The sequence below is a fragment of the Prionailurus viverrinus genome, chromosome D3 (assembly GCF_022837055.1).
Source record: "Prionailurus viverrinus isolate Anna chromosome D3, UM_Priviv_1.0, whole genome shotgun sequence".
Taxonomy (NCBI): domain Eukaryota; kingdom Metazoa; phylum Chordata; class Mammalia; order Carnivora; family Felidae; genus Prionailurus; species Prionailurus viverrinus.
In genome coordinates this window covers 45778754-45798452 of record NC_062572.1, presented here as the reverse complement: position 1 = coordinate 45798452, position 19699 = coordinate 45778754, and the positions used below count along the sequence as shown (strand labels likewise).

The window sequence follows — 19699 nt, the reverse complement described above, 5'->3', positions numbered from 1 at the left end:
CATGTAAATTGTCAAATATGGCAACCAGCATGTGTTATGTGTTTTCTGGCTGTGCTCAGATGCAAGAGCCAGTGAATGAAATAGAATTACTTATATTCAGCACATACATTACTTCATTCAGTCACATACATTACTTCATTCAGTAATCCCAAAGACTCTATAAAGTAGAAATTCTTATAATACAGATTTAAAAAAAAAAAAAGGCAAAACAAAAAACAACAGGCTCAGTGAACGCAACTAAATCATTCTGGGTATGGACAACCATCAAGTTACAGTGACCAAATCAAAGCCAAATAAATTGCTTACTTCTGGCCCATTCCATTTCTCTATCACTAATTTCTATAATTAATGAACAATAGTCTGAAATTTTTCATGTCTATACAGCCCTTACCTTTTCCGTTTTGCCTGTTTAAGTCTTGCCACTCTTGTTACTTCTAAGTGGGAGGAGTTCATAATAACAGATTTTACATCTTCCAGCACTTTTATATGCCTGTATCTTCCAGCTTTAGTCATGTTGCCATAAATAAACCTAGGAAAACCTACTTCATTCATAAGTGGCTTCCTGTCCCTACGTTAGGTAACTGATTTTCTGTAAGTCTAGAAGCTCAAAGCACTAATGAACCACAAATAGGCTTTAAAATTTTTTGAATTCTAGTTCATTTTCTTGATCTTCTTATTTTAGGTAACCACTTCTCATTCAAGGCATACTTAACTAAAAGGATTCAGAGAGATTTAAATTATGAATGTCCTCACTATCGGACATTTACAGAATATTTTTTCTCTTTTGATAGTCTTCAGGGGAAACACAACTTTCTGGGAGATGTAGGATTTTTCTTTCCACTACACAGCGCATTCTTCTAACGTAACTTTGGCATTAACTCCCCCAATTTTTTAATCTAAGGCACACTTCCTGGGCACTCTAAACCTCTAGTTTACAGTAAGGATTCACTGAGACCCACCACCGTGCGTAATCGTTCAAGGTCATTGGGGCTGCTGCCCGGCCCCGGCCCTGAATGCGCACTGCCAGGCCCATTTCCTTCTCCAAAGCCGATGCTTCCTTGCTCCCCACCCTTGGGGCGGAGGAAGGGGAGGGGGAAGCAGGGGAAGGTGTCGCCCGGAATGCCTGGACCAGACCGGGAGACCGGGTCCGCCACCGCACGGGGGCCGCGCTTGGTACCGCGCCTCTGGAAGGTTCCTGAGTGGCTGGCGGAGGGGGCGGTTCCAGGGAAGCCGGGGCGGAGCCGGCGGCGTCTGGCAGCTGTGTTACGCCTCCCGGGGCCGCTCGGCCGCGCCCGCTCGCGGAAGCGGCTCTCTGCCCGGTAAGAGACGCTCTGGTCCAGGGTCCGCCGCAGCCTCGCGCCGCTTTCGCTGGCTCGCCGGCTCGTTGGCCTCCCGCCACAGGGCCATGCAGCGCTTAGCTATGGACCTGCGGATGCTGTCCCGGGAGCTCTCTCTCTACTTGGAGCACCAAGTCCGGGTTGGGTTCTTCGGCTCGGGTGTGGGCTTATCCCTGATCCTGGGCTTCAGTGTCGCTTACGCCTTCTATTACCTGAGCAGCATTGCCAAGGTGAGCCGGGGGTTGGCGCGGGCGCCGGGGCGCAGGGCCGCGGGCAGCTCTGCTGGGAGGGACAGCAGCTGGTGAAGCTGGAGCTGCCGCTGGAGGGACGGGTGGCTGGGGTCGTCCTGGAGGCGAGAATGGGGCTTGAGTTGTCGCCCTTTCCCCGATATCCGATGGACGCCCTTTGAGCGCGCGCGGGAAAGCGGGCCAGCCCTTGTCGGCGTGTTGTGGGTTCGGCCGGGGTCCTCGGACTGCAGCCAGGACCCGGCTGACCTAGGCGCGGCGGGGCTGCCCTGTCACCATTCGCGGGGCTGGCAATGCTGTAGCACTTCTGACAAGGACTCCCTTATCTCAGCTCTCGCCTTCCCCTTCAAGAGTTTGGTAAATCTCCCTTTAAGTCCGTTGTGACTGCGAATTATTTTTGTCAGGCTTCTAGAAGAAGATGTAATCGGAGGGAACATGCGGGCGAGGGACGAGTCTGCTCATTTCTGGTTTACGGTTGGCAGAAACTTTGTTCTAGACCCTTCACTATAATACCGGCTTTCCCCACAGAAGCCCCAGTTAGTGACGGGGGGTGAGAGTTTCAACCGCTTCCTTCAGGACCACTGCCCCGTGGTGACAGAAACGTACTACCCCACGGTCTGGTGCTGGGAGAGTCGAGGACAGACACTCCTGAGACCTTTCATCACTTCCAAACCCCCGGTGCAGTACAGGAAGTAAGTATATTTCCATTTTTCAGTCATTTCTGCAAAACCACCGGGTTTTTCCTGCATACTCCCAGTTCTTGGTTAACCTCTCGTCAGTAAACATATAGAAAAGAAAGGGGGAACGAAAGTGGAAGGTGTGCTCCCCTCCACACACACACAGCTGCAGGAAAATATTCAGGTATTGCCGTTCATATAAACCATTCATGTAAATGGTTCATATAAATGGTTCATATAAACCATTCATATAAATGGTTTATTTCTAGAGAAGTGTTTTTGAGTTACTCTTTTCTAGTTTGGCATGCGTCTGTCCCTAAGGACCTAGATCCTTTGATGATATGCACCAATTCATTGATGCTAGGAGTGGGGATGGGGTCGAGAAGGATGCCAATTAATTTGGATGTTGCCAAATCCTAATTAATGATGGACTCCTGTAAAAGGACTTCATATTAATAAGCAAATGGGTTCTTGATGATAATGTCCTTGAGGTGTTAAAGATAGGGTCCAGAATTTATCAGTAACCCGGAGATTTAGATGATGCCTAATATTAATTTCCCTGAGTCATCTAGTCCTTCTGGAGTTCCTTTTGTTGCCTGGAACTTGCACTATTTATTTGAGAAAAATCTTTAAGTTCATGCATACTATGTGAGAAATACTTTAAAATATTTAAGAAACAAATTTTATAATATACTCTGTGGGAGACTTTATTGTTAAGTCAAAGGACCAGAGCAGTGATCAGATCAGTATTTTACTTATTCATAATTCCCTACTGAATTATTTGGGTGACCTCAATCAAATAGGGGTTAAATGCTGGGTATTTTAGAGTAATGAGCAAATGATTAAGATAAATATTTGAAGTATTTAGCAGTTCATTTTTATATGCTACCTTTTTGTGATATTGCTGGAAATACTTTATGGTACTAATGTCATATCATTCTTGTAATAAGACAAAGGGATATAAGTGTGTGTGTTAGTGAATGCTAAAAAAAAACTTCAGATGACCAAATCATGTCATATATTTATAAAATTAAGACACTAATATTGGGGCACCTGGGTGGTTCAGTTGGTTAAGCATCCAAATTCAGCTCAGGTCATGATCTCATGGTTTGTGAGTTTGACCTCCGTGTCAGACTCTGTGCTGACAGCTTGGAGCCTGGAGCCTGCTTCGGATTTCTGTGTCTCCTTCTCTCTCTGCCCCTCCCCTGCTCATGCTGTTTCTCTCTCTCTCACTCTCTCAAAAATAAACATTAAAAAAAAAAAAAAAAGACACTAATATTAAAGCATGACTTGAAACATTTAATGAGTATGTCCTCTATTTCTTCTAGTGAACTTATTAAAACTGCAGATGGAGGACAGATTTCACTGGACTGGTTTGATAATTGTAACAGTAAGTGTTATAGGGATGCCACCACCAGGCCTACTATCTTACTGTTGCCCGGCCTCACTGGAACAAGCAAGGAATCATATATCCTTCATATGATCCATCTTAGTGAAGAATTGGGATACAGGTACCAGTAAAAGATTTATTCCATTTTTTACTTAATTCATTCTAAATGAAGCACACATCTATCTACATGTTTGTTTCAGAAAAACTTGTTATTTCTTGCATGGATTAAGCATTTCCCTAGATTATTATTTTTCTCTGCTTCCTCTTTTGCCTTTTTTTTTTTCCAGGAAGATGCATAACAATCATCTCTCAGGAAATAGCATTTCGCATAGTAGGCACTCAGCAGATTTTGGTTGAGTGAATGAATGAAATTAGTCTCATCTAGGAATTGACATAGGACCTAGGTCTGAGGAGCAGTAGGCCCACTGAAGGGAGTGCTATGGAAAATAGCCATTACAAACCACTGAGAGAGTAGATGGTGACCCTCATGTTTCATTCCATATTTGAGCCCTGAATCTACTAATCTTATCTCATTGGCTTAGATCCCAAATGTAAAAAATACCCAAAATCGGCTTGTAGGTGATCTTTCTTTTTCCAAAGATGATCCATGCCTCTTCTGTCCATCTGAGTTTGTAGGTGCACATGACTAATGTCCAGTTGAGGATGCCACAGCATTTTTGAGTAGCCATTATTCAACTCAGTCACCAAGTACAATTTAATTTTTTGCAAGTGACTTAGCAACCTTAAGTTTCAGGTTCAGCTTTAATATCTTAAAGCAGAATCATTGTGAAAAGTACTGCTTTTTTGTGTCGCCTTTTTAAGCTGATAGTAGTTATGGTAATGGAACACTCTGAGGTGCATTTAAAGTAGAGTTGTGTCCTTTGTTAAACTTGAAACACTCTGTGTGAAAAATTGATGTGGAGTTTATATTAATAAAAACATTTTTGTATAAATGGGGAAATGCCATAAGAGCTAACTCAATTTTCACAAGTTAAGTCTGATCTTTTACAGATAAAGCCTATTTTGTCCATGAAATGACAATCTCTCAGACGTTTTGATAGGTGTTCTAGAATTATTGTTCCAGTGAAACTTGCACTAATATCAGGAATTCATCATTATTCCATGTTTAGCACCATCCAGTTAAGTGTGAGGCTTGATTCCAATTTTTTGCTAAAACTTAGTCATGCTTAAAAAGTATAGATCATAAAGCCTTCTGTGCATATTTAAATTGCTGATTCTGTACTTGGCCTGAGCTGTCTCTCAAGACTTAGGAAGTGCTTTTAAAAACAATGTAGTTGAAACTCAAGGACTAAATCTCATAAGCCCTGGAGTTGCCAGTCCACAAGGCTTTTTTCCACCCCTTGCAAAAGTTGCTAAATTTTATGACTATGACTATCATTACACTGTGCTTCAAAGCTTCAAAGTTCTAACTCCCCTAAGGGTTAATATCTCTTCTACTGATTTGGACATTTTATTGTGAATCTATGATAAAAGGAAGGTTTTGTGCTAGATACAAAGAGTTGTGAGAAGTTGACCTTGCCACAAGGAGCCTAAGAGAAGAGAAAGATAGACCAGGTCATTGTCAGCTGCTTGAAGACCCGGCTTATTTGGGTTTAGGGAACTCTAACAGTGAATTAGACTGGACTTGAAAATAGCAGAGTACATGAATAAGCAGTGGTCAGTAAACTTTTCAGTGGCCTTTGGGCCTATCTCCATTTGTTTTTAATTAGGAGGGGTGGCTGAGAAGATGTATCAGTTAGCTTTTGCTGTATAACAAATTATCCCAAAACTTAGTAGCTAAAAACTACCACCATTCTGCTTACAATTCTGTGGCCCAAGAATTTGGGCTGGGCAAAGCTAGGTGGTTCTGGTCTTGGCTGGGATCATTTGTGCATTTGAGGTCAGCAGCCGGGACAACTCCCTGCATGGGGGCCCTCAGCAGGGATGACTCATCTCAGCTCCATGTGGCCTCTCATTCACCATCAGGCTCTGAGTTTGTTCATTTGATGGCAGAGGGTTCCAAGAGTACAAAAGCAAAAGCTGCAAGGCTTATTGACACTCAGGCTAAGAACTCTCCTGATGTTGCTTCTGCCACATTCCAGTTAAAGCAAGTCTTGTGTGTCAGCCCAGAGTCAAAGGGTAGAGAAATAAACTCCACCTCTTGATAGGAAGGCCTACAAAATATTTTTGCATCATACCACAGACAGCAAGGTAGTGCCAAGGACCACTGAAGTAAAATAAAAGATCTGGAACTTTGCCATAAGGCTTTCATTGAGTCCTTTGAGACTGTATAATATAGTGGTGTGTGCAGGGTCTTTGGAGCTGGGCCTAGGTTCAAGTGTTGGAACTTCCACTTACTGAGAGACCTTTGCAATTAATTTTTAATTTCCCCAATTACAGCTTCTCACTTACTACAGAGAGTTTAAATGAATTAGAATGTATAAAGTACTTGGTTTAGTGACCTGAGCCAAAGTGGTCTTTCATAATGTTTCCCTAATCAGACTAGAACACTTTATAATTTAAAGAACAAGTACAAGCAAACCTACCTCTTGGGAAATATAAACACCTAGTTTCCTTACAGGAATGCTTGGATTGTGTCATTATGTGTCTTACACAATAGAATTTCATAGGCAGTATGAACACCCCAATATGGTGGGGGTATATTTGCCTTCAGGCCCCAGTTACTCTCTTGTGGAAAGGTTGAATTTGTAGGGAGACTCATGAATTTTGTCAGGTAGCCAGGGAACTGTTATTGCTTCACTGCTGAGATATGATTTAAACATTAGGGAGAACTTAACTCCTGGTGTATTGATAAGTGAAACATAAGGGTTTGCTATTGTTGCTGTTAAAAATTTTGTTTTTGGGGCGCCTGGGTGGCTCAGTCAGTTGAGCATCCGACTTCGGCTCAGGTCATGATCTCACAGTTTGTGGGTTTGAGCCATGCATCAGGCTCTATGCTGACAGAGCCTGCAGCCTGCTTCAGATTCTGTCTCCTTCTCTCTCTCTGCCCCTCCCCCCGCTCATGCTCTGTCTCTCTCTGTCTCTCAAAAATAAATAAATGTTAAAAAAAATTTAAAAAAAATTTTTTTTTCCTGTGCCTGATAACTGACAAAGACACAGAACTTTTAGGTTTCACCAATTCAGAATTAAGAATGGATGGGATAGGAACTAAGCTAAAGTTCATTTAAGATCACTGTGAGCAAAGGCTTTACTAACTAAGAAGTCAAATTGAATTGAAAGGGGAATACATAGTCTACCTGCCTGTTCATCTTCATGGGCCAAATGCAGTATGTATTCCTTGGATAAACTTGTCCTTGAGAGGGAGAAGAGAATTGCTGAGCCAGATAGCCCTAGTCATTCTTCCAAATTTTATCAATCAGATAAGCCCTTCATCTCCTGGAGAATGAGTAAAGTAAGCGAGGCCAGGAAGCCAGGAGTGTGTTTAGAGAAGCTTCTCTCATAGAAATCAGAGGACTGGAGAAAAAGTTACACCTCTATGATTGATAAAGTAGTTAGAAATCCCATTCGTTCACTCAAGGTTTGTTTTTTAAAAAACCTCTATTTGGTAACACAGCCTAATCGATATTATTTTATGTACCTGAATAATATCTGTTTTCTTAAGTCTTTTTCCCATTGTCTGAATTAATTTTTAGCACGACTACTAAAAAGAGGGAGTAAAACAGTAACTCTGAGAACATCTAAATCATCTTTTACTTTGGCCTCTTTTATTGAGAGCCTTCATCTACTATTTTGTTCCACCCCCAACTAGTATTAAAAAGAGTGGCCCATCCAGAATTATATCATAATAAGTCCATTGAAATCTAGGTCAGTCATTAAGTATTTTTATCAGAACCTATATTCCCAAAGAGCATACAGTCTAGCTGAAGCGATAAGGAGTATGTATGCAGTAGTTGGGAAGAAATGCATTAACAAGAACCAGGATTGACTACAAGTAAAAGAAAACTCAAAATAACAGTGACTTTAAAAAGATACAAGTTTATTTCTCTCTCATGAGAAGTTTATTTCTCTCTCTCTCTGAGAAGGTAGACCAGGGCTCTATAGCCTGTATCAGGAAGTGTTGCTTCATAACCTATGGCTGCTCTAGCTCCAGCCATCACAACTGTACCCCAACATCTGAGAAGGAGAAAAAAGACTAGAGAATGCACCATCTTCCTTTAAGGATGCTTTCCAGCAATTGTGCACGCCACTCTTGCTTGTATCATATGGACCTGCTCTTCCTCAGCCACAAGGGAGGCTCGAAGTGAAATCGTTATTTTGAGCAGTCATATACTCAAGTGACACTAGGAGATTCTGTGACTGAGGAAGAAGAGGGGCATGGATACTGGGAGATAACTGGCAGTCTCTAGCACTTAGTGGTCAGTGTTGCAAGTGTGAGGACTCTGGAATATCAGACACCAAGTAAGACATTTTAAGCAGGGAAGGAACAGGTCAGAAGTGCCAGAGGCGAACAAAAGAGTAAGGAGAATGAGGACAGATAAAGCAGTACTGGAGAAGATTCAGCAGAGCAATGAGGAAGGAAGTCCAACTGCTGAGGGCTAAGAAGACCTCAGGAGAAAAGAGTGGGGTGGATCACATATCTTAAGTTTGACAGACGAAGGAGGGAAACAGGAGAGGATTTGGAAAAGAGCAGAAGGATTAATAGAGGGATTTTTCAAGATTGTGGGTGTTTGTTTTGAGAAATTTCTTTCTTACTGCATTTTTTATTACTATCTTCTTTTTGTTTTTCTTGCTACATTTTTCAAACTACTTACAGAAACCACTGACATTTTAATGTGGTTTAACAGGATTAAGATATTTCAATGCAGGGCCACCTATTGGTAGCAAGGATGCCATTGTCCATCATTTATAGTTTTGAGAGGAACTTGAAGTGGGAGATGATTTAAAAGCATTAAAATTTGACTAGTTTCTACATGTTCCTTTGCTTTCTAGTTTGGAGTTTGGATCTGTGCATTTTGATTTAGGTCAAGTATCACCAGTAGATAACTAAGCTTTAGGTGACACTTAGATTTTCCTGCAGTATCAGAAGGGCACTTGCAGGTCATCTACTGACTCTTCCTGAGGGAGGAAGGAAGGGGAGGCTGAACTAAGGAAAATGAGGCATGGAACAAAAGGGCAAGTTCTGACTACTCCCCAGTATAAAAGCAGTACCTTAGGTAAGAAGTCATTTTAAATTAACTCCAGAATGTTTTTATCTAAACATATTTTTGTAAGTCTTTGCTGTTGTTAAAACAATTTGGGGGCGCCTGGGTGGCTCGGTCGGTTAAGCGTCCGACTTCGGCTCAGGTCATGATCTCACGGTCCGTGAGTTCGAGCCCCGCGTCGGGCTCTGTGCTGACAGCTCAGAGCCTGGAGCCTGCTTCGGATTCTGTGTCTCCCTCTCTCTCTGACCCTCCCCTGTTCATGCTCTGTCTCTCTCTGTCTCAAAAATAAATAAAACATTAAAAAAAATTAAAAAAAACCAAAAAAACAATTTGGCTTTTAAAGTTTTGAAAATGAGTTCAGTTAACTGACTATTCATGACACTGGCTAGATGAAATCATGCATAATAGAAAGCACTGGGTGAAGAGCTTAGCTTATTTAATGGTATTTATAGAAAAAGTTATAGTGGATACTGACAAGGAGTCTCATTCCCTAGGGAACTAATTGTTAGATATTCCATTATACAATGATTCACAAAGTTTTGGGGATAAAGCTTTATTTTACTTTATTTTTTTATCCGAGCTGGCATGCACTCAAAGGGTACTCTGTGTTCAGAGCACTCGCGCTCGTCTTTGGAAAAAGAGACTTTAATGTTACTAGCTTAGGTAGCCCAGGGCCTCTGAGTGGGGTGGTTAAGTGGATTATTGAGTCAGGTCTGCTTGGATTCAAGTCCCAGTTCTGTCAAATACTTCCTGTGTATCCACGGCCAAATTACTCAATAACTCTGTACCTCAGTTTTCTCATCCATAAAGATAACTATACCTCATAGGATTGCCAGGATTACATGTATATATGTGAAGGTTTTTCCCCAGTGAACATTTTAAAAAGTAGTAGCTTTTTTTTAAAGAAGTACTTTTTTTTAATATTAGCTTTTTTTCTTTAAAGGAGTGAATTATGTCTTTGGTGTAGGGAAGAGTCATACTCTTTTAGTCTGGTTAGGTAGAAATGAGGTACTTACTGCCTGGGCCCTATTACCAGGCAAGAAACCATCCCAGGAGAACCTGAGACATCAGTGTGCCTGGCCAGACAGTGAGTGGTGCAGGGAGAGGGTAATGCCTAGCTAAGGTAGAGTGGCCACTGGAATCTATATCTTGGAACGCATACATGTTTCTTTTTTTTTTTTTTTTTTTTAATTTACATCCAAGTTGGTTAGCATATGGTGCAATAATGTTTCAGAAGTAGATTCCTTAATGCCCCTTACCCATTTAGCCCATCCACCCTCCCACAACCCCTACACATACATGTTTCTGACTCCAGTTTGGGTCATAAAGCTGCCAGCAGTGATCTGTGACACTGGAATGATTCCTATAAGTTCATACTATTAATGTAGAACACTTTTATTATTAAATAGTTCTTTAGTTGACAGAATCTACAGAAATACCAAAGAAACCCAGCTAGAATTCAAATGAGTAAGATAAAATCTGAGAACATCAAAAGCAACTGAGTAAATGTTAGGGAAGACGGGAGAGCTGGGGGCGGGGCAGTGGAGAAGATTGAAATAAAATATTATAAAAGAAAACTTAATGCTAGTTGTATAAGGTTTTCAGTGGCCTCACATGAAGGATAACTTTGACTCTTTTTTCCTCTTGTGGCTACTGGTTTTGAAATATTATACCTAAAAAGTGAATTGCACTAATTATGAACTTTTTTTTTTAATTCATAGGACCACTCAGAGCTTATGACCAGCAAGAGATAACCAGAATTGCGATTTTGGTTTACTATTAATTAAATTTAGCTTTGTTGAGTGCCTGCCACATGATAGGCCCCATACCAGGTGCTATACTTAGGTTATCTTCCTTAACATGTACCTAATTCCAAGAGCTGTATTATCATACTCATTTTACCAACCAAAAACAAAACTACCAACCAAAAAACAAAAAAATGTATGATTGTTTTTTAGGCTCTTTGAAATATTGCTCATTCTTCAAAATTCTCCTTTACTCAGATGGCTCTTGGCTTGGGAAAATAGCTCCTCAAACCCCATGATTATTGCCTATCAGGATAATGTAGACCAATAATATCATAAGTCTTCATTTCATCAGAGAAATTCAAGACATGACAGGCAAACATATCATGTTTCCTACTCAGGGAATAGATTTTATAGGGAAAGAGTTGAAACAAGAGAATGGGGTTCTTGAATTATGGATTAAGTTTCACTATTCTCCATTACTATGTGGTAATCAGGAGTTGAATATGTAATACAGTCAATATATTCCTGTTAATTATCGTGTTTGATTTCTGATGCTTTACATTCTAGAAAAAGATACATGAGTTACATTCATCTGTTCTAATATCTTTATGACAGTAGTGAGGTCAGAAATGTTTAAGTATTACCATGTTTTAAAAATAACGTGTATTGGGGTGCCTGGGCGGCTCAGTTGGTTAAGCGACCGACTTCGGCTCAGGTCATGATCTCGCAGTTTGTGAGTTCGAGCCCCGCATCAGGCTCTGTGCTGACAGCTTAGAGCCTGGAGCCTGCTTCGGATTCTGTGTCTCCCTCTCTCTCTGCCCCTCCCCTGCTCATGCTCTGTGTCTCTCTGTCTCTCAATAATAAACATTAAAAAAAATTTTTTTTAAAATAAATAATGTGTATTATGCTATTGGATATAATGCTGTATAAATATAAATTAGGTTAAGATAGTTGATAGTGTGATTCAGATTCTTTATATCTTTCCTAACTTTTTTTTGATTGATAGAAGGATGTTGAAATCAACTATGATTATGGATTTTCTATTTCTCCCATTTGTCATTTTTGCTTCATGTATTTGGAAGCTGTGTTATTAGTCATAGATATATTTATGGTTGTTAGTCTTCCTATGAATTAATTCTTTCACCATTATGAAATGTCTTTCTTTATCTCTAGTTGTGATGTCTATCTGACATTACTGTAGCTACACTAGCCTTCTTAAACTTACCATGTACATTTTTTTTTCAAACTTCAACTTTCAAAGTATCTGTATCTTTATATTTAAAGTATATTGCTTGTAGATAGCATATAGTTGGGCCTCGCCTTTTTTGTCCAGTCTGATAATTTCTTGATTTTAATAGGATTTTTAGTCCATTTACATTTAATGTAATTATTGATATGGTGGATATAGGTTTACCATTATAGTCTTTGCTTTCTGGTTTTTTGTTGTTTGTTGTTCCTTTATTTTCCTAGCATTTCTCTTTCTTTTTTTGAGACTGTGTTTTTTGTCTTATTATCAAACTTGGAAAAAGCTTGGCTATTATTTCTTCAAATATTTTTCTGTCCCATTCTCTCTCTCATCTTCTTCTGGAGCCACAGTTACATACATGTGTGTTAGATCTTTTGATAATGTACCACAAATCACCAATGTTCTATTCATTTTTTTGAATCTTTATTTCTCTTTCATCTTTATGTTAGAACTGTAATTTACAAATCAAGTGTATTTGTTATTTCATATACTATATTTTTCTGACCTAGAATTTCCATTTTTAATAGGTTTTATTTCTCTGCTGAGATTTCCTATTTTTTTTTTATTCATTACAAGCTTATTTTCCTTATGTCCTTAAGCATAGTTATAATAGCTGCTTTAAATCACATCTACTGATTCTAACATGTGGACCATCTCAGGGTCAGTTACATTGATTATCTTATCTCTTGAGTATTGGCCATGTTTTCTTGTTTGCTTCCTGATCTAGTAATTTTGACTTGTGTTGTAGACAGTTTGAATAATCCATTGTAGAGACTCTGGATTCTGTTATATTTTTCCAAATAGTACTGATGTTTGTTTGTTTGTTTGTTTGTTTGTTTGTCTTATCAGGCAGACAATTTGTCTCAACTCAAACTTCAAACTGTCTCCTCTATGGTAAAAGCAGCTGAAATCTCTGTTCGGTTTTCTAGCCTTAATTTGATTGCTTGGAGTCTCACATATGTATAAAGGCTTAGCAGAGCTTTGGACCCAGTTTTTACCCAGAATTTAGGACTCTCCCTCTTTTGTGAGACTTTCTCCTCATTTTCTAACTGCTATAGTTGCACCAAAGTCTGTTTTCTGGTTTCTCAAGCCCATGAAATAGCATTTCTATCTGACTTTCATCCATCATTGAATAATAGAAACTGGTGCATCCCCTCGGGCAAAAAGCTGTTTAAAAAAAAAGAAAAGAAAAAGAAACTAATCCAATGCCATTTTTTTCTTACAACTCTCATTTAGTTTCTACCTGCTTTGGTTGTTTTCCATTGCCTTTATAATTTATCAAGACTTCATAGATATTATTCTTTGGAAGGATTGGCCTAATAGGATCTACTCTGACATGTTTGGAAGCAGAACCTTCTTGTCATCTTTTCTTTAACTGGTATTCAGAACTCTATACCTATTTTGGTCTTAACCTATTTTTTCCATCCTTACTTTCTATCGTTATACTCTAAATAGCCATGTTTCTGATAAGATGATATATTTTCTCATCCCTTAGAAAATTTCATACATTTCTACCTTATATCTTTGCTCCCCCTGCCCCCTCCAACCCATATTATATCTCATACTTTCCTTCTTCTGAAATCTTTATCATTTTCCAAGTTTCATCATACTATTTATAGGTCTTTTCCATGAATTCTTTCCTGATCAATTTTGTCCAACCTGATCTCACAAAGCTTTATTATCTACACCATTCATTGGATATTGAACTGTATACTGTCTTATGTTATCACTTTTATTGTAGTCACTCAACTGAAAACATGATATATTTCTTTTCAACCTAACTAGAGTATACCTCTCTTTGAGGCTAGGAACCTTATATTTATTTTTGACTTTTCTCCTATAAGTTCTAACTCAATCTTTAGTTCAGTAAATGGTCTATTTAATAAATTTTTGAGTGAATGAATCATTCCAATATTAATATTTTTGTAAAGTACCTGGCATATAATAAATAATAATGTTTATCTGTTATTATTATCTGAAATCAGCATAGTAATCTTGAGTGTTCCTCCTACTCCACCCTCCAACTATAATTTCTGTTCTTATACTTAGAGACTTACATAATCCTAGAACTGGAAAATATTTAAGGTGATCTGGTAAAATCCCTTTATTCTGGAAGATCACTGGGCTTGAGCAGATTCAAAGCTATCTGGTCCATCTTACTGTAACAGTGGTTTTCAATCAAGGGGGCTTTAGACAACTTCTCCTATTATTTGGTCCAAAATGTCCATAGCACTAAAGGTTGGGAAATCCTGTGCTATAGGTAGCTCTCTACCCTTTATTTAACCTTCTTTAAAGAAGACTCACCTACTTTTCTAATTAATGTGTTTTAGTGTCACAGAAGGTTAATACCAAATACATTCTCTATTTGATATTTATTTATATTTTCCCTATTTTGAGAGAACATTTAAATAGCTAAAATACATAGGAAAAATAAGTTTTACAGAACAATTTTCCTCATATGCATAACCTTTAAAATTGTTTGGGAGAATTTGTAAAAATTATTTGGAAAGAGCCATTACAAAGATAACAGAAGCTTATCAAAGTCTTAGGAATAGTAGTTGTTTCACAACCAGCTCTTTTAGCTTCATGTGTAAAGTGTTCCCTGATAACTGTCAGGGCAGAAAAGGAGATTAGATGAAAAAAACTGGTTACTTGTCACCAACTGGAATGGGATAAAGGACAGAATGGCAGCCATCATTCTGCCTTTCTCTGTAGCTGCTTTGCTCCCTCATTCTTCCTTATCTTTCTGCCCAATTTCCAAGGCTTAGAAGTATATACAGTGATGACTGCTACTTATTGAACATTGTCAGGAACAAAGGCCTATGGAGAGGTCAGTACATTTCCTCCTCTAGCAAGAGATACCAGAGCTGTGATCCACTTTTGAAAGTTGCCTGAAGGAAAGTACAAATATCTCAGTCTGAGTTTGGAAGAAAATCCCAGATGTATACACTGCTTTTTCATGATTTTGCAGATCATCGTTTTCTTTGCCCTTACCAGTTCTATTCCCTTCTCTCAGTGGCAGTCACATGATGACATCTTGCCCGAGAAGCCATTTTTATCCTTATCTAGTGCTTGCTTTCTAAAAGTAGTTCTTTTCTGGATGACTAGGAGCTTCAAAGTTCAAGATCACAATTAACTTTAGCCCTGATTCTTGTGTAACCTAGGTGCTTATGCAAGTAAGTGCATGTGGCTAACTTAAATTTTGCTTATGTCCAGTCTGCATTGCCATTCTTTCTAGTGAGAAAAGATTAAGGCCACACTGATCCTACTCCAACTTTTCTGCATGTTTTCAAAGTATATTTAAGATCATTCTTTGACTAGTCAATAAAATGTAATATATCCAGCTGTATCTCAAGTCAGATTTCTGAGATTTTAAACGCTTCCTTTTTTTCAGTTGGGCCTAACCCATACACTGATCAGCAACACACTGAAAGAAGGGAATTAGAACCTTAAATGGCCTTGATTGATTGGATAAGTAAACAGACAACACCAAAATGAATTTTAATCAACATGAATATAGATTCACTTACTCAAAGAGAATCCTTGCAGACCCGAGTCAGGATTTTGTTTGAGGATGGCAAAAAATACATATCTGGTATTATGGTTGACTTAAAGTTAAATGAGAATTAAGCATTTTAAATACAAAATGGCTTGGGGCGCCTGGGTGGCGCAGTCGGTTAAGCGTCCGACTTCAGCCAGGTCACGATCTCGCGGTCCGTGAGTTCGAGCCCCGCGTCAGGCTCTGGGCTGATGGCTCGGAGCCTGGAGCCTGTTTCCGATTCTGTGTCTCCCTCTCTCTCTGCCCCTCCCCCGTTCATGCTCTGTCTCTCTCTGTCCCAAAAATAAATAAAAACGTAAAAAAAAAAAATTAAAAAAAAAAATACAAAATGGCTTTTTAAAGCTACCACGGCACCACAACTACCATTACTACTAATAGCTAACTTTCCTTGTGTACTTACAGTGAGCCAACACTGCTCTAAACCCTTAACATATGACCATTGACCCGGGAGAGACAAACAAGATCATAGGAAACACAGTTTGCCTTTCCTCCTCTAAGTCCACTGAACACCAAGCAGTAGCGTTGTGGGGGCCCTTCCTACCAGCTCAGGTGCCAGGTTCCTTGCAGCTCTACCTGTGGTCATGTTTTCACCTCAGGTAAAATTCCAGTCTCTGTGTTTGCTGAGCCTTGAGGGAAAAATAACTATTCCTGCCTTTCTTTTCTTTTCTTTTTTTTTTTAACTAGCTATTTCTTAGAATAGGAATAGATACTTCATTAATGTTACAAAGAGAATAGGTAGAGGACTTTTTTTTTTTTTTTTAGTTTGAGGCAAAATCATTTAAATTTGATTTGTATCTAGAATTGTTTTAATAACATGTGTTGAAAACCTACACATAGGTATAGGAAGAAGTTGTAAAATTTCTGCTTTTGGTAGGAAAATTTAACATCACTTCAATATACAATTTTCTGATTTGAACTCACATATTGAACTTAGAGAAGTGGAGTGTATTTTAGTGCATTTAAATAAAATTGTCAAACATTCTCATGTCTTTGGAACAGATTTTTAAAAATCTTTTAGTACCCTAAAACAGTGCCACTGAGATTATTTTAATATGTATTATATTGTGAGCAAGAATTGTGTGTAAAAATAATAAACATTACTTTCCTGGTTTTTAGATGTGTGGTTTTTAACAACAGAGGAGTGGCAGGGGAGAATCTCTTGGTAAGTAAACTTAAATTAATGACAACAGCTTAATTTTTAAAAGAATGATTTATAGGTTCATAATGAAAAGGACATTCTTTTTTATTTAAAATAACTGTGCATACAAGTTCATTGTGGAAAAATACAGATAAACAACAACAACAAAAAAATGAAATTTACAAGACTCATAATTATACAACCAGGGGAATCCCCTTGGTCTAGGTATATCCAGATCTTATATCATAAGTAAAATATATGTAATGTATTTCTATTTTAATAGAAATTAAGGTTATATTTTATAACTTTTATAGTTACTATATTTTAAAATCAATAGGTATTTACATTAGTTTTAATGGAAAACACATTTTCTTTAAAAATTAACTGTTAAAAATTAACAAATTAACCAGCACAATGATGCTTTTTTTTCACTTAGAAATTTACTTTTGTCATGAAATGGATTGATGGTATGTTATATGCCTGTTTGCCAGTCAAAGTTCACATAGAAGAAATATTATTTAAATCTTTTTATTTAATCAGCCCTTTTTCCCTCTAGCCCCTAAAGTTTTTGTTAGAGGTTCTTCCACCTCTTAGAAAATCATCATTCAATCTGATGTTAAACCTGTGAGTTGGAGTGAGAACTCATATTCACTGAAATTTTTTTGAAGGTTTTCAACTGTCAATCCCTTACCACTCCAACAGGTCAAAGACAATTCTACCAAAACTGAAAGAAGCCTTTTTTGTGTGTGTTTTGAGTCATTAATAGCAAATGATATTAAGACTATAAATAATTAAGTCATGCTGGAAATAAATATAATCATGTCACCAATGTCAGTACTTCATGAGAACTTGGGGAAAAAAGGTCTCTTGCACTTTGCTTTATGAAGACTTGGGTCCTGGAGGGAATCAAGATCAATATGATTTCAAAAACTAAAACTATAAAATGTTTACATTCTTACTCAAGCACCTCATAGTAAATAGTTTGATGTGAAGATTCACATTTCCTCACTTAGTCCAGCCCTCTAGAAATCTTGTGGACAAATGACAGATGTTCTAAAGGGAAAGATTTGAATTTGTCTCTGTGGCCCTGGACCAACAAAATCATTTTTGAGCCGCTCTTGTCTGCTGTGTATCTATCCTTCTGGGTGTTTTCAGGGTACAAAAATGGGGAAGACATGGTCTGAGGCTCTTAATGAGATAATGTACTACAAAGTAAAGTCCATTAGGTCCTATAAAGTGAGGAACAAAGATCTGTTCATTCAGCAAAGCTGTGTTGTATGCCTGTTAAATTAGATACTGGACAAGGCAATAAGGTGAGGAATGTACTAGTTTTTAGATGCAACCTTAACCCTTAGGAGCTTTCACTTAAGTTGCAGGAGAGAGTTCAGATACTTGAAAATATATGCAATACAGTGCTAAGTGTAATTGTAAGAAGACATATAAAAATTGTAGAGTGTACAGAGAAGACATAACTAAGTGCTTGGGGAAGGTGAGAGAACATCAGAGTGGAGGTAAGTTTGAGTTGTATCTTGAAGGCTGTAGTACTAAACCAAGAGGGAATAGAGAAGCTTTTTCAGCATAAAGAGCAAAGTATTTAAGAGCATGGAACAGCAAGTACTTACTGGTGGAGGGATAATGATCATGATGATTTTATCAAATGTTTATTGAGTCCTTAGAATATATCAGTTATGTCTTTTTGTGCTTAATGTTCAGCAGTAGTAACAACGCAATGATTTGGGTAAGCATCGCCATCATCACTGCCATTTGCCAGATGAAGAAAGTGAGACACAAATAGGTTAAGAATTTGCCTAGCCAAGAAATTCAGAACCAGGATTCAGACCCATGTAGTCTGACTGTGTGCTTATATTCTTGAATATTATGCTATGCTCCCTCTCATTTAAGAAGTGGCAGGGATTCTTCTAGAGGGGGAGGGCCAGATTTTGAAGAGTCATGTGTAGAATCCCAAGGAACCTGGTATTGAATCATTGACATTTAACATTTTTTCCAGTTTTATTGAGGTATAATTGACATATAAAATAATCTGATTATGTCCATGTTTCAGAGAGAGAACCATAGCAGCAATGTGTAGAAAAGAGATGGGAAGGAGTATGGAGGCTGGGAGGCCAGTTGGAAAGCAGTTACTATAGATTTACCTAGAGTTTAAAAATAGAGATAGGAGGGAGGAAGAGGAGAGAATGAGAATGAAGGGTATTCATGGGGCAGAAAGAATAATATTAATTAATTGCAGAAAGCAAAGAAAAGAGAGTCAAGGTTGACATTTCTAGCTTGGCTGCCAGTAAAAGACTCTTATGTTTGCTGAAATGGGAAACAGGGGAATTTATGAGATTTTTGGTGTAATAATAAAATAATTCAGTTTCAGATGTTTATGGTGCTTTGAGATCATCCAGGTGGAAATTTCTAGTAAACAGTTGGATATACTAGACAGGACCTCAGGAGAGATGTACAGCCTACAGAAAGAAAGGGATTGCCAGTGCACGAAGGGAAGCTGGAGCTCATAGTGGTTGAGATTGCTTCAGGATAATTTGAACAGCAAAAGAAGGAGGAGATGTATGGATAGAATCTTAGAACACAGCAAATAGGAAGAAAGAGAGAAAAGGAAGAGCAAGAAACTTGAAAAAACTTCTATCCTTACCATTTAAAGTTATTTGGAAATTTACTTTGAAAGAATGCAGCAACCCAGTAACCTTTAGCCATAACATTAATTGGTTTTTTGAAAACTCTCCAGAAACACCTTGAGTTCTTAGAAAGGGATAGGATATAGAGAAACATTTTTCAAATTTTATTTTATCAAACTTTTATTTTATTTTAAAGAATTTAGAATTCTAAGTGAGAGGGTAAGAGTAGCTTGGTCTCTAGAGTCTCATACAGAATATTAGGTTGAATTCTGATCAAATAGTACCTCCAGCAAATATTTGTATCACAAAGGCTAATGTAATCTAATTTTAGAAAGAATAAAGGGGCGCCTGGGTGGCTCAATCAGTCAAATGTGCTACTCTAGATTTTGGCTCAGGTAATGATATCAGGGTTGTGAGTTCAAGCCCCAGGACCCTCCTCAGCGCTTGCGCGTGCGCACGTGCACTCTCTCTCTCAAAGTAAATAAACTAAAAAAAAGAATAAAGATGTAAAATAACCAAAATATAGCTACAATTATATGCTTTAAAACGACTCCTTTAAAA

General features: G+C 38.3%; 1 protein-coding gene across 2 annotated transcripts in view; it reads left to right on the top strand.

Moving 5' to 3' along the window:
* Nucleotides 1-1267: 1267 nt before the first annotated feature.
* ABHD3 (abhydrolase domain containing 3, phospholipase) overlaps nt 1268-19699 on the top strand; it is a 39766-nt gene continuing 21334 nt past the window's right edge. The window contains exons 1-4 of one of the 2 annotated variants that reach the window (XM_047828587.1): nt 1272-1567; nt 2111-2274; nt 3588-3770; nt 16481-16526. In XM_047828587.1, the coding sequence (XP_047684543.1) occupies nt 1406-1567; nt 2111-2274; nt 3588-3770; nt 16481-16526 (555 nt within the window). In that variant the 5' untranslated portion in view covers nt 1272-1405. Of the gene's footprint in view, nt 1568-2110; nt 2275-3587; nt 3771-16480; nt 16527-19699 lie in introns of both variants that reach the window. The other variant, XM_047828588.1, reaches the window with a different exon arrangement.